General features: G+C 42.1%; 1 protein-coding gene and 2 long non-coding RNA genes across 10 annotated transcripts in view; 2 read left to right on the top strand and 1 right to left on the bottom strand.

Moving 5' to 3' along the window:
• The window catches only part of PACS1 (phosphofurin acidic cluster sorting protein 1), a 172,156-nt gene that overhangs the window by 99,296 nt on the left and 48,239 nt on the right, over window positions 1-24,621 (top strand). For 7 of the 8 annotated variants that reach the window (XR_013403551.1, XR_013403552.1, XR_013403553.1 and 4 more), the window contains exon 2: window positions 18,690-18,777. Coding sequence is in view for 4 of the 8 variants with exons in the window: in XM_028833214.2 (XP_028689047.2) it covers window positions 18,690-18,777 (88 nt within the window). In the remaining 4 variants the exon portion in view is untranslated. Of the gene's footprint in view, window positions 1-17,503; window positions 17,666-18,689; window positions 18,778-24,621 lie in introns of those variants that run through there. The other variant, XM_028833215.2, reaches the window with a different exon arrangement.
• On the bottom strand, window positions 14,201-17,257 carry LOC144334142 (uncharacterized). The gene is made up of 2 exons (XR_013403594.1): window positions 16,399-17,257; window positions 14,201-16,139 (listed from the first exon to the last, which is right to left on the bottom strand). It is a non-coding gene; the product is annotated as an uncharacterized LOC144334142 (long non-coding RNA).
• Window positions 15,285-17,251, top strand: LOC144334138 (uncharacterized). Its single transcript, XR_013403590.1, has 3 exons — window positions 15,285-16,060; window positions 16,116-16,198; window positions 17,160-17,251. It is a non-coding gene; the product is annotated as an uncharacterized LOC144334138 (long non-coding RNA).

The raw sequence follows: 24,621 nt of genomic DNA, 5'->3' as shown, positions 1-24,621 counted from the left end.
GTGGCATAGTCTAATCTTGTAAATCTTTGCTTAATCTGGAGTATGTTCCTTGAAAAACAGTTCTAGGTTTCTAGATTTTATTAGCTTCTTAAGACTAATATATATTTGCTGTCTATTTTATGAAATTTGCTTTATGCTGCTTTCTTTTAGATTTTTGGCTTATTTGACTGTCCCTTTATTTTTTACTTCTTAATGGCTACTTAATTCATTAATTTCAGCATTTCTTCTTTTCTCATATAACTACTTAAAACTGTTGTTTCCTTTAAAAAATAATAAAGTAAAGTTTCCCCTAATACCTGCTTTAATGGCATAGCAAAGTTTTGATACGTCATATTTTAGCGTTTGGTTCTGAATATTATCTGATTTATATTATAACTTCTTCTTTGACCCATGAGTTCTTTTCAGGGATGTTTTTATACTTTCAAATGCATTCTCTTTAAAATTATCTTCTTATTACTGATTTCTAATTTAATTGCATTTTAATGAGAAAAAGTAGTTCTCATATTACTGATTCTTTGAAATTTATTGGTAAAGGTTGGGTGGGCATAGTAGCTCATGCCTGTAATCCTAGCACTTTGGGAGGCTGAGGCAGTTGGATAGCTTGAGTCAAGGAGTTCAAGACCAGCCTGGGCAACGTGACCAGCCTGGTCAACCTCATCTCTGAAAAAAAACAAAAAAAAGAAAAAAAAAGCAGGGTGTGGTTGCATGCACTTTAGTCCTAGCTACTCGGGAGGCAGAGATTGCAGTGAGCTGAGATTGCACTACTGCACTCCAGCCTGGTGACAGAACAAAACCCTGTCTCAAAAAAAAAAAGGAAATTTGTTAATAACTTACTTTATTCCTAAATACAAGATCAGTTTTTGAAAACATTCTATGTATGTTTGAAAAGACTGTGTATTGTGCTGTTGTGGGGTTCCGGCTTCCATGTGTTCATTTGAATATTGGTAATGTTAGCTTTTTTTTCTGTTTAACAATCAATTACTAAGAGAGGTATGTTAAAATATGCCTCTATGATAAGTAAACTTCTCACTATCTTATACTTCTGTCAGTTTTTGTGGTATTTATTTTTAAGCCATTTTATTAAGTTTATATAGGTCTAGAATTAACTTCCTGATGATTCTCTTTCTAGTAATTCTATTTTGTCTAACATTATATATTCCAACTTTCTTTTGATTATTTATCTAGTATAACTTTCTAGTCTTATTCTACGTGAATTCTTATGAAGAACATATAAGTGAATTTTGTTTTATAAATCTGATCTATATCTTTTAGGAGTTTAATATATTTATACTTACGGTGGCTATTGATATCCATAGGTGTTTTTTCTGCCATCTTAATTTATGCTTTCTATTTGTTCTTTTTTATGGGGGGTGGGGGTGTCTCTATTTCTGGATGACTCTTTAGCCCTCTTTGTCTCCTTTTGAATTCATTAACAGTTTTGCTCTCATTCCATTTTTCTTTTTCTTTTTTTTTTTGAGACAGAGTCTTGCTCTGTCGCCCAGGCTGGAGTGCAGTGGCACCATCTTGGCTCACTGCAAGCTCCACCTCCCAGGTTCACGCTATTCTGCCTCAGCCTCCTGCGTAGCTGGGACTGCAGGCGCCCGCCACCACACCCAGCTAATTTTTTGTATTTTTAGTAGAGACAGGGTTTCACTGTATTAGCCAGGATGGTCTCGATCTCCTGACCTTGTGATCCGCCCGCTTCGGCCTCCGAAAGTGCTGGGATTACAGGTATGAGCCACTGCCCCCAGCCTCATTCCATTTTTCTAAACTGTGCATTCAAAAGACAGACATTCAATTTTTATTTTTTTAGTTTACTCTCAAGCTTTGAATGTGAATACTTAAGGGTTTAAAGTTAGTGAATTTCCATTCTCTTCTGAAACAATTAAAGGCCCTAGGAAATACTTTAATCCAATCAGTTCCTCCCACCACGCTTGCTGTACCATTTACTGTGCGTTAATCAGACATTGCCATTCTTGTTTTATAAAAGCAATGTTTGTTTGAATTTCCCTATATTTTTACAATTTTCTTTGTCCATTATTTCTTTTTCTATCCTTGTCTTTCGGGACGTTTCCTTACTTTTACGGTATATCCTTAAGACATTACATGAAATGTGTGAGCCAGCCAGGGTCCCCAGTGACTGTGGCTCTCTGTGATTCACATGCCCACACTGAAGAGGGCTGACCTGTGTAACCATTGGAATGTTGCAGCAGTGATGGAGCATGACTTCTGAGGCTGGGTCGTAAAATACATTGCACCTTTTTGCCTTGCTCTTTCTTGGGCCACTCACTGCGGGATGCCAGGCTGCCATGTCATAAGGTTATCAAGCAGTCCTGAGAGGATTCCATGTGGAGAGGAGCTGAGTCTCCCTGTCAGCTGCTAGTACAAACTTGCCAGCCTTGCAAGGCAGCCACATGGGAAGCAGATGCTGTGACCCCATCAAGGCAACTGTAGCCCCAGCCACCATCTGGATGGCAACCTCACAAGAGACCCTGAGCTAGGACCACCTAGCCCAGCTGCTTCTGAATCTCTGACACACAGAAACTGTGAGATAATAAATGTGTTTAGCAGCCGGGTGCAGTGGCTCCCATCCCAGCACTTTGGGAGGCCAAGGCAGCCAGATCATGAGGTCAAGAGATCGAGACCATCCTGGCCAACATGGTGAAACCCCATCTCTAGTAAAAATACAAAAAATAGCTGGGCGTGGTGGCTCACGCCTCTAGTCCCAGCTACTCGGGAGTCTGAGGCAGGAGTATTACTTGAACCCGGGAGGCAGAGGTTGCAGTGAGCCGAGATCGCGCCACTGCATGCCATCCTGGTGACAGAGCGAGACTCTGTCTCAAAAAAAAAAGTGTTTTAAGTTATCAGTTTGTTACATAGCAGTAATTAATACACATTAGTGAAAGTCTTCTGGTAGTAAACTCTGTTTTTATCTTAAAATGTTTTTTGGTTTTGGGGGTTTTTTTGGTAGAGACAGGGTCACCTGCTATGTTGCCCAGTCTGGTCTTAAACTCCTGGGCTCAAGCGATCCTCCCACTTCAACCTCCCAAGGTGCTGGCATTACAGGCATAAACCACCACATTCAGCCATCTGAAAATGTCTTCAATTAATGCTCATTCCTATAGTATGTTTTATCTATGTATACAATTCTGTTTTCACAATTATTTTCTCTCAGCACATTGAAGAAATTTTTTATTTTCTTCTGAATTCCATTATTGCTGTTAAAGTCCATTGTCAAATAAAAGACTTATATCTAGACTATGTAGAAAACCTAACACTGAACAGGGTGCAGTGACTCATGCCTGTAATCCCAGCACTTTGGGAGGCTGAGGTGGGCGGATCACTTGAGGTCAGGAGTTCAAAACCAGCTTGGCCATCATGGTGAAACCCTGTCTCTACTAAAAAAATACAAAAAATTAGCTGGGCATAGTGGTGCGTGCCTTTAATTCCAGCTACTTGGGAGGCTGAGGCAGGAGAATCGCTTGAACCCGGGAGGCGGAGGTTGCAGTGAGTCAAGATCATGCCACCACACTCTAGCCTGGGTGACAGAGCGAGACTCTGTCTCAGAAGGAAAAAGAACCTAACACTCAACAAACACCTCAGTTAAAAAATGGGCAAAAGATTCAGTCCAGGCACAGTGGCTCACACCTGTAATCCCAGCACTTTGGGATGCCAAGTTGGGCAGATCACCTGAGGTCAGGAGTTCGAGACCAACCTGGCCAACGTGGCGAAACCCTGTGTCTACTAAAAATACAAAAATTAGCTGGGCGTGGTGGCACGCGCCTGTAATCCCAGCTACCCGGGAAGCTGAGGCATGAGAATCACCTCTGGGAGGCAGAGGTTGCAGTGAGTCGAGATCGTGCCATTGCACTCCAGCTGGGCAACGGAGCAAGGCTCTATCAAAAAGAAAAAAAAAAAAAGGTAAAATATTTGAATAGAGACTTTACCAAAGAAGATATGCCAAATAAACACTTGAAAGGATGCTCAAAATCATTAGTTGCTTGAGAAAGGCAAATTAGTCACGAGGGAAATCCAAATTAAAACCACATTAAATAAAATAACAAGAAAAAAATCAAAAAACCGTAATAAGATAACAGTTACTGAAATGGCCTTAATCAGAAAGGCAGACAATAATAAATGGTGGTGAGGATATAGAGAAACAGGAACCCTCATACATTGCTGGTAGGAATGTAAAATGGCATAGCCACTTTGGAAAATACTTTGACAGTTTCCAAAGAAGTTAAACATAAATTTACCGTATGACCCTGCAATTCCACTGGTAAGTATATGCCCAGGAGAAATGAAAGCTGGGTCCAAAGCGTTCAAAGACTTGTATGTTCATAACATCATTACTCTTTAAAACTAAACAGTGGAAACCACTCAAGTGTCCACCAACTTGTAAATGGATAAATAAGTATTATTCACCAATGAAATGAATAAAACACTGATGCATTCTACAAATGGGTCAGTCTCAAAACGCACTAAGGGAAAGAAGCCAGACAGATTGTATTGTCCGTTTTGTATGAAGTATCCAGAACAGACCTATAGAGATGGAGACTTGATTGGCTTCCTGGGAGGGAACGGAAATAGGGATTAACTGTAAATGGGCACAAAGGGTCGTATTTTGATGATGAAAATATCCTAGTACTGTATTGGGGTGATGGTTGCACCATCTAACAAATTTATTGAAGATCATTGAATTGTACATTTAAAATAGGTGAATTTTGGCCGGGGGCAGTGGCTCACACCTGTAATCCCATCACTTTGGGAGGCCGAGGCGGGTGGATCACCTGAGGTCAGGAAACTACAAAATTGAGCTAGACGTGGTAGCAGATGCCTGTAATTCCAGCCACTCGGGAGGCTGAGGCAGGGGAATCGCTTGAACCCGGGAGGTGGAGGTTGCAGTGAGCCAAGACTGCACCATTGCACTGGTGCAACTGGTCTGCCTGGGCGACAGAGCAAAACTGTGAAAAAAAAAAAATTGGTGAATTTTATAATATGTAAATTAAACCAATACAGTTTTGTTTTTGTTTTGTTTTGTTTTAAGTTGTCAGTCTGGGTGCTTCTGTCTTTTTCTCAGGCAGCTTTTAAGTCTTCTTTGTCTTTGGTATTCTACAGATTCACAATACAATATGTTTGATTGTAGATTCATTTTTCTTTACTCTCCATTTGAATTTATTGGGCTTTCTAAAATGTGAACGTGGGTGGCTTTGGTAAATTTTGGAAATTTTTTTGCCATTGGCCCTTTGAATAATGCCCCTTACCTATTCTATTTCCTTGGAGATTCATTGCATCTAGATTAGATTTCAGCTCTAACTTCTCCGTTTTCTAGGTCTAACTTTTCTTTTACACTTTTCACTGTCACTTTGCTATATTTTGTGTAAGTTCTGACTGTCTTCCACTGTACAAACTCCATCAGTCCCAGTGGCCTGTAGGGGACATGGAGTGTGCTTATGACTTCCCATACATAGGTAACAGGCTTTACCCCTGGAGCCAGGGTGGTGTCACCTTCTCCAGGACCAAGTGGATTTCCACAAACCATGTTGGGGAGGGGTGTGAATTGTAATCACATGTACTGATCATTCAACCCGGAAACCTGAGCGTCGTCTCTGATTTTTCCTTCTCTACTCTTGGCATCCTGTAGGTTGAAATGTCACAGAGTTGATTCCACTTTCTAAATGTTTCTTGAATTGAATTTTTTTCCCTTTTGATCTCAGTGACCACATTCCAGGTTCAGGAATTCATCATTTCTCACCTGGACATTTTCAGTAACTTCCTAACTCTTCTTGTCTTTATACTCACCAGTTCCAGTTTACTCCACACACTTTGACCAAAGTGGACTTTCCAAAATATAGACACTATTTCCTTCATTTTTAAAAATTTCAACTTTTATTTTAGATCTAGTGGATACATGTGCAGATTTGTTACTTGGGAACATTGTATGATGCAGAGGTTTGTAGTACAAATCCCGTCACCCAAGTAGTTATTACAGTACCCAATAGGTAGTGTTTTAAACAAACCACCCCACCTAGCTCCATCTCTAGCAGTCTGCAATGTCTGTTGTTCCCATATTTATGTACATTTGTGCTCAGTATTTAGTGCTCACTTAAGTGAGAACATGCATTTTAGTTAAAGAGAATATATCTGCATTTTAATGTTACTCCTCTGTCTAAAATCCTTTAATTTCTACGTCCCAACATAAGATCCAGATTCTTTTTTTTTTTTTTGAGATGGAGTTTCACTCTTGTTGCCCAAGCTGGAGTGCAGTGTTGCAATCTTGGCACACTGCAACCTCTGCCTCCCGAGTTCAAAGGATTCTCCTGCCTCAGCCTCCCAAGTAGCTGGGATTACAGGCACGCGCTACCACGCCTGGCTAATTTTTGTATTTTTTGTAAAGATGGGGTTTCACCACGTTGGCCAGGCTGGTCTCGAACTCCTGATCTCAAGTAATCTGCCTGCCTCACCTCCAAAAATGCTGGGATTACAGGCGTGAACCACCATGCCCGGCCCATATACACTCTTAATTTCCAACCTACTTCCCTGCTTTCTTAAAGAACCAGTTCTGTGGCTTTGAACATGATGTTCTCTCTGACTGGAGTGGTCTTCCCCCTCCCTGCCAGGTGAGCTCCAACTCATCCTTATTTTCTGTGAAGCCTCCTCTTACTCCCCAGGAAAGACGTCAGATACTCCTTCTGCATTCCATAGTAACCTGCATATGTCTCAAGTAAAGCACTCGTAAGTTACGCTGTTGTTTGTATGCCATTCTCACTAGACTGAGAATGCTCTGAGGTCAGGGATCATTCTTGATTTACTTAGCTTCATCCCTGTTCCTTCACTGGTCTTTTTCAACAGTGACTGTCTATCCCAGGGCTACTGGTAGTTCTTTTTCAAGTCTGTTTTGGGCAATGCAAGGATAGCAAAAAGAAAAAGGAAGATTTCTTAGAAAGGGGAAAGGATCTCCAGGTTTAAAAATACTTTCAGAGGCTGGGCGTGGTGGCTCACGCCTGTAATCCCAGCACTTTGGGAGGCTGAGGCGGGCGGATCACGATGTCAGGAGATCAAGACCATCCTGGCTAACACGGTGAAACCCCATCTCTACTAAAAATCCAAAAAAAAAAAAAATCAGCCGGGCGTGGTGGCGGGCGCCTGTAGTCCCAGCTACTCTGGAGGCTGAGGCAGGAGAACGGCGTGAACCCAGGAGGTGGAGCTTGCAGTGAGCCGAGATCATGCCACTGCACTCCAGCCTGAGCGACAGAGCCAGACTCCGTCTCAAAAAAAAAAAAACTTTCAGAAATGTTCTGAGAGGAGCACTTCGGATATGCCAGAGTCTATGCTAGGAACTTTTCACATTTACTAGTTTGCACAGCAATTCTATTTTCTAGATGAGAAAGCTTACAGTACTCTCTCTGCAATACTAAAGGAGCTACTTTGGACCTGAGAATTTTTGTATCTGGTTTTAATAAGCAAAAGTCGCCACCCTACCTTTGAGGCCTGTTTCCCAATCCAGAAAATTATCATCAAGGAGATTGCAGAGAGAGATAGAAAATGCCATACATTGTGTTGGTCTGTGCAAGTAATTGGCATTCATAATCCAAAGATAAACACCCTGAGTAACTGAAAATTTTCTTAGAATCTTATGTGCCTCTGCTTTCTGCTTCATAGAAAGCCACATCCTATGGCTATGGAGTAAAATATCCCTAAGAATGTTCCTTGGTTCTGTTTATTGTTTGGGCTTAAGTTTTTTCTCATTCTCTGATATTCTCCCATTTGAGCGATTTCAGGATGAAATTGCCCCATTCAGACATTTTGGGAAAGAAAATTTAGTTGCTTTGCTTTTTTTTTCTCTTGAGACAGGGTCTCTTTGTCACCCAGGCTGGAGTACAGCTGCGTGATCATAGCTCACTGCAGTCTCATCTCACAGGCTCATGTGATCCTCTCACCTTAGCCTCCTGAGTAGCTGGAACTACAGGCCCGTGGGCACGTGTGCCACCACACTGGGCTAATGTTTTTTTTTTTTAATGTTTTTAGTAGAAACAAGGTCTCACTATGTGCTCAGGCTCGTCTTGAACTCCTGAGCTCAAGCCGTCCTCCTGCCTCAGCCCTCCAAAGTTCTGGGATAGGCATGCAGCACCATACCTGATCTAGTTGCTTTGCTTTTGAAAAATCTGCTTTAAGGTTACTGGTTTTAAAATAATGTCTTAAGCTGGGTGTGGTTGCTCACACCTGTGATCCCAACACTTCAGAAGGTTGAGGCTGGCAGATCACTTGGACTGGAGTTTGAGACCAGTCTGGGCAATATGGTGAAACCTCATCTCTACTAAAAATACGAAAATTATCTGGGTGTGGTGGTGTGCACCTGTGGTCCCAGCTACTTGGGAGGCTGAGGTGGAAGACTCACATGAGCCCAAGAGATGGAAGCCGCAGTGAACTGAGATCATCCCACTACACTCCAGCCTGGGTGACAGAGCGAGACCCTGTCTCAAAAATGCATAGATAAATAAATAAATAATGCCTTAGCTCATCGTTTCACAATCAAAATTATGCTATTTCATATGAAATAATAGGTTCAGCATCTACATATATTTGGGTAACCTCTTCAGCAGTAAGAATATACTGCTCAGAAATTTACTTGTTGGTGTTATTGTTGAAGCTTGTTGAGACTTTCACAGGTGCCTATAAAATAGAAACAATTTTAGAAATGTTTTTACTCTCACAAAGGAAAACCTTTGTCATCGTTTTTTTCTATTGGTTTGCTCTTTATGTGAATAAATGCTGTTAAGGGAAGAGGCAGAGCTTATTCTTCCCATCTTCTGATTAAAGAACTCAAGAGGGGAAAATGCCTTGCTCATATGACACAGCCATTTCTTGGTAGGACAAAGGAGTAATCCAGGTCACTTGTCTTCTGTTCCTTGCATTTATCTACTCTGGTCACAAAGGGACCAGTGCAGGACAGGCAAGCCGCAGAATTGGGGCTTAGCCCAGGAAGGTTCTTTGCTTTGCTCAGGAAAGAATTCAAGAGTGAGCCAGTGGTAGAAGAAAACAGTTTTATTGAGGTGGCAGTGTTACAGCACCGTGACTGCTCTGCAAAGCAGGGATAGACCCCGTCCGTAGGCAGGCTTAAGCGCTGTGACTGCTCTGCCGAGCAGCAATAGACCCTGTGGGCAGCCTCAAGAGCAGCCACTCAGTGGCAGTTCTGCAGTCATATTTATACCCACGCTTAATTACATGCAAATTAAGAGGCAGATTATTCAGAATTTTCTAGAAAAGGGGCGGTAACCTCTAGGTTGTTGCCTTGGAAAGGGGTAGTGACATCTGGGTGTTGCCATGGCAGTGGTAAACTTACATACACTAGTGGGTGTGTCTTATGGAGTGGTGGTGTTGCCTCTTCTCTTTACAGCCGGTCTTCAATCTGGTCCAGAGTAAAGTTCTGCCTCCTACCTCATGACCATCATTTTGATTTGGGGTCTAACTGTTCAGGTTTTTATTTCGTCCAGATCTTTGTTTCTCCTTTCTTCCCCTTTTTTCTGTTCAAAATGTGACCACTTTGCTGTTTATTGATATCTTATTAGAAGGGTATTAGCTGGGTGGTAGTGGCATGCACCTGTAATCCCAGCTACTTGGGAGGCTGAGGCAGGAGAATCGCTTGAACCTGAGAGGTGGAGGCTGCGGTGAGTCAAGATCACACCACTGCACTCCAGTCTGGGTGACAGAGTTAGACCCTGTCTCAAAAAAAAAAATAAAATAAAAAAGAAAGAAAAAAAAAGGAGATGGAGGGGGAAATGGAATATGACCATTTCTCTCTTAGTGAGCCTCTCAAATTTGCATGAGGGTAGGTTAGAAACAGCTGTTAAATGCAAGTTGAGGATCATTTGTAGAAATTATTCAAGGCTGTTTCTCCTTTATCCTACAGTCACGTATAAACTAGAATTATTTAGAAGCTTTCAAAAGATTCTTGCCACTATATTTTGTTCTTTTCTGTACCCAGTTATCAAGTAGACCGCCTTATTCTTTCAGACTTAGTCTAATGAGAGCTAAATAATTTCTTGAGAGAATTTGCTTGTGCTCAAGTATGTCCTCACTGAAGCCTTAGCCCAGTTACTCAGTGATCTCCTTTTGTGTAATTTAGAACTTAATCATGCACTGTCACGTTTGTTGGTTAATTGTTTGATATACTTAAATCCTGTCCTTTCAACTAGGTTATGAATTGCTCAAAAGCAGAGATTATGCCCAATTTTTTCTTTTTAAGCTCCTAGCACAAAGCTAAGTACAGAGAAGACGTACAGTAAAAGGCTGATGGAGATCTTTCTGGGAACACTCTATCAGTGGCACTCTGTCCTTCCTGCTGGTGGCAATGGGAATGTTCTCTGCAAGGGCTCACAAGGGCTCGCATGCCTAGGAAGTGGAAGAGAAATGGCTCGAGGTGCAGGGAATGAGGGGACAGCCGGGAACTCTTGGCCTAATTAGAATAGCTGTTGCCTTCCTGCTCTTATTGGAAGGAAATTGATCCCAAAGAGAGCCAAAGACAGGCTAAAACAGTGAACTCACAAAAATGTGAAAAGTAAGGGGTGAGAGCAGATCAAGGGACCAAGATTTAGTGTTTTGTTATTGTTTTATTAATGATGGTCTAGGATTTCCAGATGGAGTTTTAAAAGATGGAAATAAATGACCTGTTATTAATATATTTTCAGAATGCCTTTGTAGAGAGGAAGATTATTTCTGAGCTGAGTAACTTGGGATCCTCCTTTAAAAGTCCTTTGGACTCTATAATCATCTTTGTAATACTCTGTTTTACTTTAAAGGCAGACTCAACTTCTTAAGAGTTCCAGCACATTGAGCCCCATTTGTCTCATCCACCTTTTCACTGACCTTCCAAAGGTGGACTGGCTGGAGAACCCCAGCTATCCATTGTATTTGAAGTCCTTTTGAGTAGGGACTCGGCTAGAAGTGTTCTTCTGCCTGATCCCCAGATGAAAAGGACGGGAGGGGAGTAACAGAGGAGTCTGCAGCCAGCTCCGATATACCCATGCCGGACCACGGAATCTGACTTCCAGCCCACTGTAGCACAGAGGTAGCTAGAGAGCAGAAAGTAGAGATTTGGCTCTCTTAGGGATCTTGGAGAGAACTTTGTTTCCTTCAGCTTTTGAGATATCTTCCCTTCCCTCATAAGGATGAGACTCAGGGTTTCCTGATAGGGCACTGCCCTCTAAAATGGACTTTGGGAATAATTTGGCCAACTGGTTCTTTTTGAAAGTATTACTATTTGGAGGGTTGTAACTAAAGTCCTAATACCTTGGGAATCTGTTCCTGGTGAACATTACTTAAAGACAGGTACACCTGCATACATAACAGAAAAACCACAAAGTTAAGAAGAGGTTTATGTCTTTCTCACTTAAAAATGAAAAAATCAGCTGGGAGCAGTAGCTCACACCTGTGATTTCAGCACTTTGGGAGGCGGAGGCAGAAAGATCGCTTGAGCCCAGGAGTTATAGACTAGCCTGGGCAACATAATGAGACCCCATTGCTGCAAAAAAAAAAAATTTCTAATTAGTTGGGTGTGCTGGAATGCACCTGTAGTCTCAGCTACTTAGGAGGTTGAGATGGGAGGATTGCTTGAGTCCCAGGAGTTCAAGATTGCAGTGAGCTTTGATCATGGCATTGCACTACAGTCTGGGTGACAGAGCAAGACCCTGTCTCTTAAAACAAACAAACAGGGCCGGGCGTGGTGGCTGAAGCCTGTAATCCCAGCATTTTGGGAGGCCGAGACGGGCGGATCACGAGGTCAGGAGATTGAGATCATCCTGGCTAACCCGGTGAAACCCCGTCTCTACTAAAAAAAAATACAAAAAACTAGCCGGGCAAGGTGGCAGGCGCCTGTAGTCCCAGCTACTTGGGAGGCTGAGGCAGGAGAATGGTGTGAACCCGGGAGGCGGAGCTTGCAGTGAGCTGAGATCCGGCCACTGCACTCCAACCTGGGCGACAGAGCGAGACTCTGTCTCAAAAAACAAACAAACAAAAAAAACACATCTTCTGTGTGGTTTACAGAGGCCTGCATGGGAAGCAGCCCGCAACATGGGCTCCCTGGCCTTGCTGTTTTTCAGGCAGACCAAGCATGTAGCTAGTTTAAGGCCTATGTACTTCTTCCCCTCAACCTAGAACTTCTCAAGGAGGCCCACCCTGGCCACCTAACTCAGAATTACAACTCTCCGCACCCTCCTCTGCCTCATGCGCGCAATACCTAGCTCTATTTTCACACAATCTGACCTACTACATAATTTACCTAATTATTATGTTTATTGCTTATTGACTGTGTCCTTTCACTAGAATGTGAACTCAAGGACAGGACATTTTGTCTGCTTTGTTTACTGATGTATCACAAGTGACCAGAACAACATGTGCCTCATTATAAGGCTGATAGATGAGTGACAGAGTAACGTGACAGAGCTGCAGTTCAAACCAGAGTGTATCTGACTCTTCAGCCTTCATTCAGGCCTTTTTTTTTTAAGTCAGTGTGCAGATTGCATACAGTGGAGTGCATGGGTTTTGGATATAAGGCCTGTGGGTTTCTGCTGGTGTGTAGGCCCCGTGACGTTGCCGTGGGTGTTGTTAGCCAGAGGGCTCCCTCGTATCCCTTCCAATCAGTGCCTCCACCTGTCTCAGTCACTGTACTGGCATCACCACATATTGGTCTTACCTGTTCTTGAACTTCACAGGGATGGTAAGACAGTCTTTTGGGTCTGGCTCTTCCGGCTCAGTGTAGTGGTTTTGAATCATCCATGTTGTCACATGTATCATAGTTTGGTCTTTTTTGTATACTACATTTTGTTTGTTCATTCTTCAGTTGGTGGGTGTGTTGTTTCCAGTATAGGACCATTGTGAGTGGAGCTGCTTTAAACATTATTTTTTAATTTTTTATTTAATTTTAAAATTGACCAATAATAATTGTACATCTTCATGGGGTACATAGAGATGTTGTGATACATACAATGTATGATTAACAGAGCAGGGGAATTAGCATACTCGTCATCTCAAACTCTGATCGTTTCTTTGTGTTGAGAACATTGACTATCCTCCTCCTAGCTATCTATAATTAATATTATTAACTGTGGTCATCTTTCTGAACACTAGAGCTTATTCCTCCTATCTAGCTGTAATTTTGTACCCTTTAAGAAATCTCTCCATTTCCCTCCCCTTCCCCTGCTATTCCCAGCCTTTAGTATCATCTGTTCTACTTTTTACTTCTATGAGATTAATTTTTTTAGCTTCCATGTGTGAGTGAGAACATGCAGTGTTTTACTTTCTATTCCCAGCTTATTTCACTTAACATAATATTCTCAGTTCCATCCATATTGCTGCAAATGACAGGATCTCACACTTTTTTATGGCTGAATAGTACTCCATGGTGTGTGTACACCACATTTTCTTTATCTCTTCCTCTGTTGTCGGACCCCTAGGTTGATTCTGTCTCTTGGCTATTGTGAACGGTGCTGCAGTAAACATGGGGGTCTGCATTGTCTCTCTGATACAATAATTTCCTTTCCTTTGAACAGATTCCCAGTAGTGGGATTGCTGGATCATGTGGTAGTTCCATTTGTAGTTTTTTGAAGGAAACTCCATGCTGTTCTCCATAGTGGCTGCACTAGTTCACGTTCACTAGTTACAACAGTGTAGAAGAGTTGGCTTTTCTCTGTATCCTCTCCAGCATTTGTCATTTTTTGTCATTTTAATAGTAGCCAGCCCAACTGGGGAATATGATAACTCATTGTGGTCTCGATTTGCATTTCCCTGATGATTAGCGATGTTGAATTTTTTTTATATGTTCGTTGGCTATTTGTATGTTTTCTTTTGAGAAATGCCGGTTCAGATCGTTCGCAGATTTTTTTAATCGGATTTTTTTTTTTTTTTTTTGCTGAGATATTTCAGTTCTTTATATATTCTAGATATTAATTGCCCATCAGATGAGTAGTTTGCAAATATTTTATCTTATTCTTTTCACTCTGTAGATTGTTTCCTTTGCTGTGCAGAAGCTTTGAACATTCTTGTACCTGTCTTGTTGTGGTGTGCCTTCCTTTCTCTTGGGTTCCCTTGGGAGCTGGGTATAGGAGTAGACACACACACACACACACACACACACACACACACATATATATATATAAAAAATCTAATCAACTACCAAATGGTTTTCTCGAGTAACTGTACCATTTTCCACTGTCCCCAGCCATATGTATAAGTTCCTGTTACCCTACATCTTCACCAGCACTTGGAATTATCAGCCTTTATAATTTTGCTGTAAAATTATTTTCTGCTGTAGAAAAACAAAGCAGAAGTGTCATCAGGGAAGGACTCTTCCCTTCAGGCCTTGGTCCTACATTTTCACTGCATGAGAAGCGCCCACCAGGGAAACATAGGGTAGCAAGAAACTTGGGGTGGGCAGCTAACTAACTCAGCTTCCTAAACACTGAGACTACTTCTTACAACGTCTTGCCAGACACAGTCAGTGTGAGTCATCCTCACAACTGTATCTGGGAGTCTTTGCATCAAATGTGTGCAAATGTGGGTTTATGGAGAAATTTATCTTATTTCCTTAGTGTTCTCTGTTATATTAAGATATATGTTTAAAATGTTCACTTATAATTAAAATAATTTCTTGTAATTTGCTAATAAAATGCTTTATACCAACTTAAATTGGTCCCTGGACTGTGATAGGCCTGTGTGCATCATGTCTTGACTACTCCTGTGTGACCTAGGGACGTTTTCTTAACTCTTCCAGCATCTGTATCTGTAAAATAGGTATAATACCCACCTCTTAGCATTACCGTGAAACTTAAAAGAGATAATGAAATGCATGTCAGGCAACTAGTACATGATAGATGCTGAATGAGGGATAGACATTTTCTTGTACTTTGAAGAGTTAGAATACATTTGAGTCCCCAAGTACCCTTGAGTCATGCCATTGAAAACAAACAAAAACATCATGTTGAACTGATTGCCACAGGTTTCAAAATCTGTGTGCTGTGTTACATTTCTGTGAAAACATGGAACATATCCAGTCTTGCTGTTGCTTTACCTAAGGTACTAAATCTTTCTTGGCCATCTTGTTAACATAAGGTGCTATGGCATAAAGGCCTGTCTTGTCTCTTTATTCAACAAATATTTATTGGTCTGTGATGTTTTTTCCTCCTAACATAATTCTGCCATGTTATCCTATGAGGTTTTTATCTAAGAGCCTTCTGAGGCATAATAGAGCAGTGGTACAGAGCGTAACGTGATTGTTTGCCTTTCCCGCTGGACTGTGTAGCCCACATCCTTCTACAACTCCAACAACTGGTTCAGTACCAGGCACAGAGCAAATGTTCTCTAAATGTGGGCAGTGTTGAATGAGTGAAGAATCTTAAGCAGAGAAGAAACGCATGTCCCTGACTGACTCCTGTGAGACTTTTATCTTGCAGTGAGTTTATTCAGCAGCCACAAATCAATTTGAAGGTGGAAAATGTTTGCTTTGAAAACAAGGAAAAACCTAACCCATCAGAAGCGTTCATGATTGGCAGTCTGCAAAAGTTGATCATACATATTGAGTTATTCTCGTCATACCCAACTAAAACAGAGCCAAGAAACTAGGGGAAAGGCACTCAGGGCATTGCTCCAGAAATGGTATTCTCTGCAAACCTGGCTGCTGAAACTGCCTGCTATAACCTGAAACCCGTTTTATCTGATGTCTACTGTGATGATGTGCTGCAACTCTAAGACTAGTTTTGCCCACCGCTGTCACTCACCTGTCAGAGCTTGCCAATTTCCCAAAACCTTACTTGTGCCGATGAACTTTCTTGAAGAGCAATAGTAACATTTCTCTTTTTTATAAAACATCTAAGCTTCTCTTTGTTCTTTGGACATACCGAAGACTACCTGATCTACAGGTATGCCCCCAATTGCAGCAGTTTTTTCCTCCTCAGATAAAACATTTGAATTTCAGAGATTTGTTTCTATTGTATTTGATTTTGGCAAGCCTCAGATGAGGACGAACGTTGGGCATATTCTGTCTTTTCCATTTGCTCATCCCAGTCATGTCTCATTTCGTTTTGAGCCATCATTTTGTGCCTTGATGAAGGCACAAAATTCAGTTAAACAATGTACATAGTTAACTACTTTTGTTTGTTTGTTTTTTGTTTTTGAGATGGAGTCTCCCTCTGTCACCCAGGTTGGAGTGCAATGGCGCACTCTCGGCTCACTGCAGCCTCCGCCTCCTGGGTTCAAGCAATTCTCCTGCCTCAGCCTCCCACGTTTCTTTTTATTTTTAAGAGACTGGGATCTTTCTATGTTGCCCAGGCTGGCCTCGAACTCCTGGGCTCAAACAGTCCTCCCACCTCAGCCTCCTGAGTAGCTGGGACTGCAGGAGTTAACTACCTTTCTGAATAGCCACATCTCCAGTCCCTGCTTCCTCCTCTAACTCTGCCCTTCTTGGCCACCTCTTTTAAAGGCTCTTGTGATTATATAGGGCCCACCCAGATAATCGAGGATAATCTCCCCATCTCAGGAGCCTTAACTTAATCACATCTGCACAGTCCCTTTTGCCATGGGACTTTGCCAAGGTACCATATTCACAGGTTCCGGGGATTAGGAGATGACATCTGGGTGGTGGGGGTTGGGTATTCGGTCCACCACAAGGAGATTAGAGTTAGAATCCAGCTCTGTCACTTACTAGCTAAGTGAATTTGGGCAGGTCACTACTCCACTTGAAATATTTTCTGTTGCATGCATAGAACAGTGAGCCCCCAACACACATCCACACAGTCCTATTTTTGAGGTCTGGGTGAAATAATATAGACGAAGAGACCTGATAAGTTTTCATACATTGTATTTGATTTTGATTCTAGCTTAAAGCAAAGAAAGATTTATTTTTTTTCTTTGTGTTAGTCAGCAGGTCTTTGAAAGTACTTGGGTGACTGGGCGTGGTAGCTCATGCCTGTAATCCTAGCACTTTGCGAGGCCAAGGCAGGCGGATCACCTGAGGTCAGGAGTTTGAGACCAGCCTGGCCAACATGGTGAAACCTGTCTCTACTAAAAATACAAAAAGTAGCCGGGTATGATGGCGGGCGCCTGTAATCCCAGCTACCCAGAAGGCTGAGGCAGCAGAATTGCTGAAACCCGGGAGGCGGAGGTTACAGTGAGCCAAGATCGTGCCGCTGCACTACAGCCTGGGCGACAGAGAGAGACTCTGTCTCAAAAAAAAAAAAAGAAAGAAAGAAAAAAAAGAAACTACTTGGGTGAGGTTAATTCAAAACCAGAATTTAGTTCTGTTGACCTGGATTTGTCCTCCTTTAAAAAAAAAAAAACATGAATTATATTAATTTCTTCACATACTTTTGTTAATCTGATTTTAACTAGAAACCATTTTAGGAAACTTAATGTGACAAATATTTGCCGAGCAACTGTACTGTGCCCAGCATTTGGGCAGATACTGGGGGGAGAGTGGTGGAGGGGCAAGCCTGCTGCCTGCCCACCGGAAGTTACACTCCAGTGGCAGGATAGGAGTTGTGCTGGGGACACATTACAGACTTTGCAAGGCATTGGGGGAAGTTCTCCTGGCAAAAATGCATAACCCAAGGCTGAAGAGGCGTTAGCTGGCAGGCTGGTGCCAACAGAAGGAACAGCAACCTCCAAAGGCCCCGAGGTGAGAGGGTGGCACTGCCAAGGAGCCAAAGGAAAGTTAGTGTGGCTGGAGCAGAGGGAGGGCAGTGGAGATGCAAGACAGGGGCCTGAGCAGGGCCTAGAGGGCCTCAGCACGGAGGAAAAAAGAGGCATGAAATCCAGTCGGATTCTCTGGACTTGTCATGACTCTAGTCAGCAACATCCCTCATGTGTCCCGTTCCCCAGAACCTCTCCCAGGAGAAGAATGTTTGAAGACTTTGACCACCTGGGCAGCCACAGAAAGGCAGCGTCCAGAGTCTCCCTCCTACTCCTGCTGGAAGTCCAGGGTGGCCCTGCTGTGGTAAGGCCAAGGTCAAGTCAGAGCAGAGTTACTGAGACTCCACAGTGAGGGACAATCCTGTCACTTTTGAGTTGCAGGGGAATTTCTTGATTTGTGGCACTGAAGATGTTCTGCATATTTGGAGCAAAATGCAGCTGAAATAGAATTTGTGACCATTTAACCATTTCCTGCCAAATGGTGTATGTTTTGTTTGTGTGGATTATCTTCTCTTGCTAAAGATTTATATCTGTACATCTGTCAGGTGTGATCAGGTGGAAAGTAGAAGAGGAACTGTGTGATTCTCCTCCCTTGGTCTCCTCTTCCCCCTCAGAAATGGCTCCAACATACTAGGCATGGAAAATGTGTGCCTTTGGCTTGAGATAAATGACATCCATGGAAGTTCACACAATAATGTACCTTTTCACACTTACTTTTAGAAGCTGGGCATGGTGGCATGTGCCTGTGGTCCTGGCTACTCAGGAGGCCAAGATGGGGAGGATCTTTGGGCCCAAGGATCCAGTCTAGGCAACATAGTGAGACCTATCTCTTAAAAGTATAAACATTAAGTAAGAGGGGATAATCTTTCACTGAGACAGGGGACCCCTGGGACTGAGGACAGCGTTCTCACATTCTTACTTCAGGTAAGGCAGGTTGCCTAACCAGTTGTTCATCACTTTTCTCATAAGTTCCTTGCATATGACAGTATCTTCCTTCCCTGTTTTTCTAGGCTATTCAGCTTGACTCTGAAGAAACTTGTCATGCTAAAAGAAATGGACAAAGATCTTAACTCAGTGGTCATTGCTGTGAAGCTGCAGGTGAGTAGGGCAGGACTGTTGGTTCAGGGCCCAGGGAAGCTGGATAACCATTTGCCCACTGCTGGGGCTTCAGAAACACCACTGGGACCACCTCTGGCTTCCTCCTCTCAGCACAGCAAGGTACACAGTGGAAAGATGACAGAGCTCACGGGACCTTCTGAGCCCAGCTCTGCCTCTTGGTTAAGGCACTCAGTTTCTTCAAACCTTTCTTTGTCTGAAGAACAGAAATGGTTTTTCCTATACATACTATGAGGATCAAGTGATATAGATCCTAAACTGTTTATTATAAACTACTCAGAAATTACTAGGCTGGCTAGCATTGGTTTCAGTCTTAGTCCCAGGATTGCTAGATCCAGGTAGATGCACGGGTGTGGGAAGCACTTCAGAGGTTTTCTTTTTTTTTTTTTTGAGATGGAGTCTTGCCCTGTCTGTCACCCAGGCTGAGTGCAGTGGAGCGATCTCGGCTCACTGCAAGCCCTGCCTCCCGGGTTCATGCTGTTCTCCTGCCTCTCAGCCTCCCAAGTAGCTGGGATTACAGGCACCTGCCACCATGCCTGGCTAAATTTTTATATTTTTAGTAGATACAGGGTTTCACCGTGTTAGCCAGGATGGTCTCGATCTCCCGACCTCGTGATTCGCCTACCTCGGCCTCCCAACGTGCTGGGATTACAGGCGTGAGCCACTGTGCCCAACCTGCACTTCGGAGGTTTTCTATAGCGTGGAAGAAACTTATAGATTGTTATTTCAGACTGGGCAATTTAAAGTTTACTGGGATATTTTATCTTCTATATAAATCCCACCTATAACTCCTTACATTTAGTATTTTCAAGGGACCCACAACATTTCACAAACATTTGTGTTCTTAAGTATTCCTGAATTTAAGGAAAGGAGAAGGGAAAAGCTGAATTATAGAAGGGCTCAGGAATTTACCTGTTGCCAGCTAATTACCAAACGGCAGAACTGGGACCAGAAACTAAAGAGTGGGTAATTTGTGTGCTCATTAAATCTCATTACCAGACCTCTCTTAACTGATTAATCCTTTCTGCTCATGACTCCCTGGAGTAGAGAGAGATTCTGCAGTGCCTCTGGAGTCACTAAATAATGACTGGAGTCTTCAGCTTAAGGATGGTGTATTTACTGAATTCTTATTCGTTGAAAAATAGCAAACTGTGATAACTCCCTACTAACCAGAATATTTTATTAGCTAGTTCACCTACTATGCTGCAATTTATTGTACTATATCACCTTCATTAAAATCCACTTCTATATCACTCTCAGTGTGTGAATCATACATTGAGGTGCCTGGGCCTCTTTCTGGGATAAATACATTAGTCCCAAATACATAATTTAGTCTTCAAAACTTAAAATGTTGGGCCGGGCGTGGTGGCTCACGCCTGTAATCCCAGCACTTTGGGAAGCTAAGGTGGTGGACCACCCAAGGTCAGGAGTTCGAGACCAGCCTGGCCAACATGGTGAAACCCCGTCTCTACTAAAAATACAAAAATTAGCCAGGCATGCCTGTAGTCCCAGCTACTCAGGAGGCTGGAGCAGGAGAATTGCTTGAGCCTTTGAGGGAGAGGTTGCAGTGAGCTGAGATTGTGCCACTACACTCCAGCGTGGGTGACAGAGTGAGACTCCATCTCAAAACAACAACAACAAAAACTTAAAATGTTTTAATTACTCATGAATCCCTGTGTGTCCCACCTTATATTCTAATTCCCTGTTCATTTTATGAATAATTCCTTCCAAATCTATGAAGTGTTCCCAGACACTGTTTGTTGGGAAAGCGACTGTGGGACAGCGATGTGAACTGTTAGTGTCTTGTCCTCCTCTCCTGATTTTGGTCCCCATTTCTAGGTCACAGACAGTGTTCCCATTTTCAGGAATTGCTTCCTTTGCTAAAGAATGTTGCTGTTCTGTGCCGACACCATTGGGGTGGTTTTGAAAGTTCCCTACTGAGTTTGCCATCCCTGCAGCTAAATGCTTTTGCCAAAGAAATAATTTATTTCCTGATTAAATATTTAGCATTGTATAATTCTAAATTATACCAAAACTACAAATATTTTGAATTTTTAAATTGTTCTCCTTCCAAGTGGCTGAAAGTAATTACAGATGTCACCACATTCATTTATTCAGTCACTTATGTATGCATTCATATAATAAATACTTATTGAGCATCCATTATGTGCCAAACATTGTTCTAGGCACAGGAGATACAGCAGTGATCAAAACAGACAAAAATCCCTGCCATTAAGAAGCACTGAGCAGTGATTCCCCAAAGGAGATCTGCAGACTCTGAAGTCTCTAAGACACTTTCAGGGGGTACAGGAGGCTACAACTATTTTCATGATAATACTGTGGCATTATTTGCCTTTTTCAGCATGTTGACTTTTGCACTGAAAGTACAAAAGCAACAGTGGATAAAGCTGCTGGTGCCTCAGCACAAATGCACCCAATGTCCCAGGAGTCATTGTGTTGTTTACCATCTCATGAGTGAAATAAGAAGATAAAAGGGCTAGGCACAGTGGCACACCCCTGTGGTCCCAGCTACTTGAGAGGCCAGGGCAGGAGGGTCACTTGAGCCTAGGAGCTGGCTGGAATGAGCTGTTTGTGCCAGTGCACTCCGGCCTGGGCGACAGAGCGAGACTCCGACTCAAAAAAAGGGAGAGAAAGCCAGTTTTGCTTAAGAATGTTCTCAAGAAAGCAGTAAAACTTGTTCATTTATTACATCTCAACCTTGAGTCTGCATCTTTCTCATACTGCGTGTGATGAGATGGGAAGTATACACTGAGCACTTCTGCCTCGCAGCAAAGTACGATGTCTGTCTCTAAGACTAGTGCCTGGGTGAGGTAGAGCTACTGAGTTGTGAACTACAGTAGCTGCTTTTTTTCATGAACACCATTTTTACTTCAAAGAGGGACTTATAGACAAACAGGTTATTTAGACTCAGGTGTTTGGAAAGTGTTTTCTTAAAAATGAACAGAGTTACCCTATCAATTCAAGGAAAACAACTTAGTTTTGGTTGCCAATGATAAATAAAATTCCTTTTTTTTTTTTTTTTTTTTTGAGACAGAGTCTTGCCCTGTTCAGTGGCGTGATCTTGGCTCACTGCAATCTCCATCTCCTGGGTTCAAGCGATTCTCCTGCATCAGCCTCCCGAGTAGCTGGGACTACAGGCGCCCACCACCACGCCCAGCTAATTTGTGTATTTTTGGTAGAGATGGGGTTTAACCATGTTGCCCAGGTTGATCTCGAACCTGTGACCTCAGGTAATCTGCCCACCTTGGCCTCCCAAAGTGCTGGGATTACAGGCATGAGCTACCACATCTGGCCAAAATTTGAGCTTTTAAGTGAAAATTAGAATTTTGGAAAACTTGTTTCTGTCACTGAAAGCTTAAAAGCTTCCCAGTTCTTAAAGACTTTTCTGAAGAAATCAGAAGTGATATTAAAGATTTTGAGTTTTTTATATTGTATAATATATAACATTTGAATATTTTCTAAATGACTAATGCATGAGATTACAAAATCATGCTGGATAAAAGATCCTTTCAAAGAACAAAATAGACCAGTGGATTGGGTTTTTAACTTTCTATTTTAAAATAATTTTAAATATACCCAAGAGATGCAGGGATAGTCTAAAGAGTTCCTGTATACCCATCCAGCTTCTCCCAATGTTAACATCTCTCTTAAACATGGTACATTTATCAAAACTAAGAAATTATCATTGGTATGATACTATTAATTAAATTAGACTTCAGATTTCCTAGTGTTTTCATTAACATTCTTTTTCTATTAATTGGATTTTAACATATAAGAGTATGAAAGTCTTATTGATATTATTTAAAATTCTACTTTGGAAAAAAAATTTTTACTTTGCAACTAATCTTTAAGAAACTACCACTTAGAGCTCAAGCCTGTAATCCCAGCACTTTGGGAGGCCGAGGCGGGCGGATCACAAGGTCAGGAGATCGAGACCACAGTGAAACCCCGTCTCTACTAAAAATACAAAAAATTAGCCGGGCGCGGTGGCGGGCGCCTGTAGTCCCAGCTACTCAGGAGGCTGAGGCAGGAGAATGGCGGGAACCCGGGAGGCGGAGCTTGCAGTGAGCTGAGATCGCGCCACTGCACTCCAGCCTGGGCAACAGCGTGAGACTCCGTCTCAAAAAAAAAAAAAAAAAAGAAACTACCACTTAGAGAGTTAATGGTATAGTATCAAAGGAAAATAGTCCACAACTGGCTGGTCACGATGGCTTATACCTGTAATCCCAGCACTTTGGGAGGCCAAGGTGAGAGGATTGCTCAAGCCCAGGAGTTCGAGACCATCCTGGGCAACACAGCAAGACCCCATCTTTACCAAAAATAAAAACTATCTGGGCATGGTGGTGTATGCCTGCAGTCCCAGCTATTTGGGAGGCTGAGGCAGGAGGATTGCCTAAGCCCAGGAGTTCAAGTTTACCATGAGTTACAATCACACCACTGCACTCCACCCTGGGCAACAGAACGAGACCTTGTCTCTAAAAATAAAAAATAAAAATAAATAAAAAATTCCACAGTTGTCTAGAAAGGCTGTTAAAATGCTCCTCTTTTTTTTTTTTGTTTTTTTTTTGTTTTGTTTTGTTTTTTGAGACGGAGTCTCACTCTGTCGCCCAGGCTGGAGTGCAGTGGCGCAATCTCGGCTCACTGCAAGCTCCGCCTCCCGGGTTCACGCCATTCTCCTGCCTCAGCCTCCCGAGTAGCTGGGACTACAGGCGAAAATGCTCCTCTTTCTTCCAGCTATAGATCACTTTGAGTCTGGATTTTCTGCATATACTCAACCAAACTAGTTTTGCAACACGTTGAGTACAAAAATAGGAATGAGAATCTAGTTGTTCTCTATTAAGTCATTCATTAAAAAGATTTACAGAAATGTAAAACTATGCCATCTCCCTCATACACTGCTGTTGGGAATGTAAAATAATGCAGCCACTGTGTTGTTTTGTTTTGCTTTTGTTTTTATTTTAGAGACAAGGTCTTGCTGTGTTGCCCAGGCTGGTCTCAAACTCCTGGCCTCAAGCAATCCTCCCGCCTCGACCTCCCAGTGCTGGGATTATAGGCTTGTGCCACCATGCCTGGTTCTCAAAAGGTTAAAGACAGAGTAACCATATCAGAGTAACCATATATGACTTAGCAATTCTACTCCTAGGTATGTCCCCAAGAGAAATGAAAACACAAAAAATCTAACATGCAAATGTTCATAACAGAATTATTCACAAGCTAAAAAGTAGAAACAATACAAGTCCATCAACTGATCAATGGATAAATAAAATGTGGTCTAGTCATACAGCTCCGGAATACTACTTGGCAATAAAAAAGAATGAAGTATAGCCATGCTCCAGATGGATGAACCTTGAAAACATGATGCTAAGTCAAAGAAGCAAGACACAAAAGGCCACATATTGTATGATTCCATTTATATGAAATAGGCAAATCCTTAGGGTCAGAAAGTAGATTGTAGTTGCCAGGGGTTAGGGTGGGAGATGGGCAGACTGGGGAGGGTGATAATTAAAGAATATGAGGTTTCCTTGTTGAATGATGAGAATGTTCTGGCACTGACTGTGGCGATGGTTGCACAGCTCTAAACATACTGAAAGCCATTGAATTGTACACTTTAAATGGGTGAATTGTATGGTATTTGAATTATATCCCAGTAAAGCTATGATTTTTTAAAAAAACTATGTCTTCTCACTAAATTATTTTTGTTTCGGGAACATATTTTTTGTTTTAAAACTTTGTATATAAACACATAATAGGTTTATTGTTAATTTTAAATGGATTAATAAATATTTTAAAATATCTGTTTTAATT

This window comes from Macaca mulatta, chromosome 14, assembly GCF_049350105.2.
Source record: "Macaca mulatta isolate MMU2019108-1 chromosome 14, T2T-MMU8v2.0, whole genome shotgun sequence".
Lineage (NCBI taxonomy): Eukaryota > Metazoa > Chordata > Mammalia > Primates > Cercopithecidae > Macaca > Macaca mulatta.
Note: the sequence above shows the minus strand (reverse complement) of the source record. Positions and strands in the feature narration are given on the sequence as shown.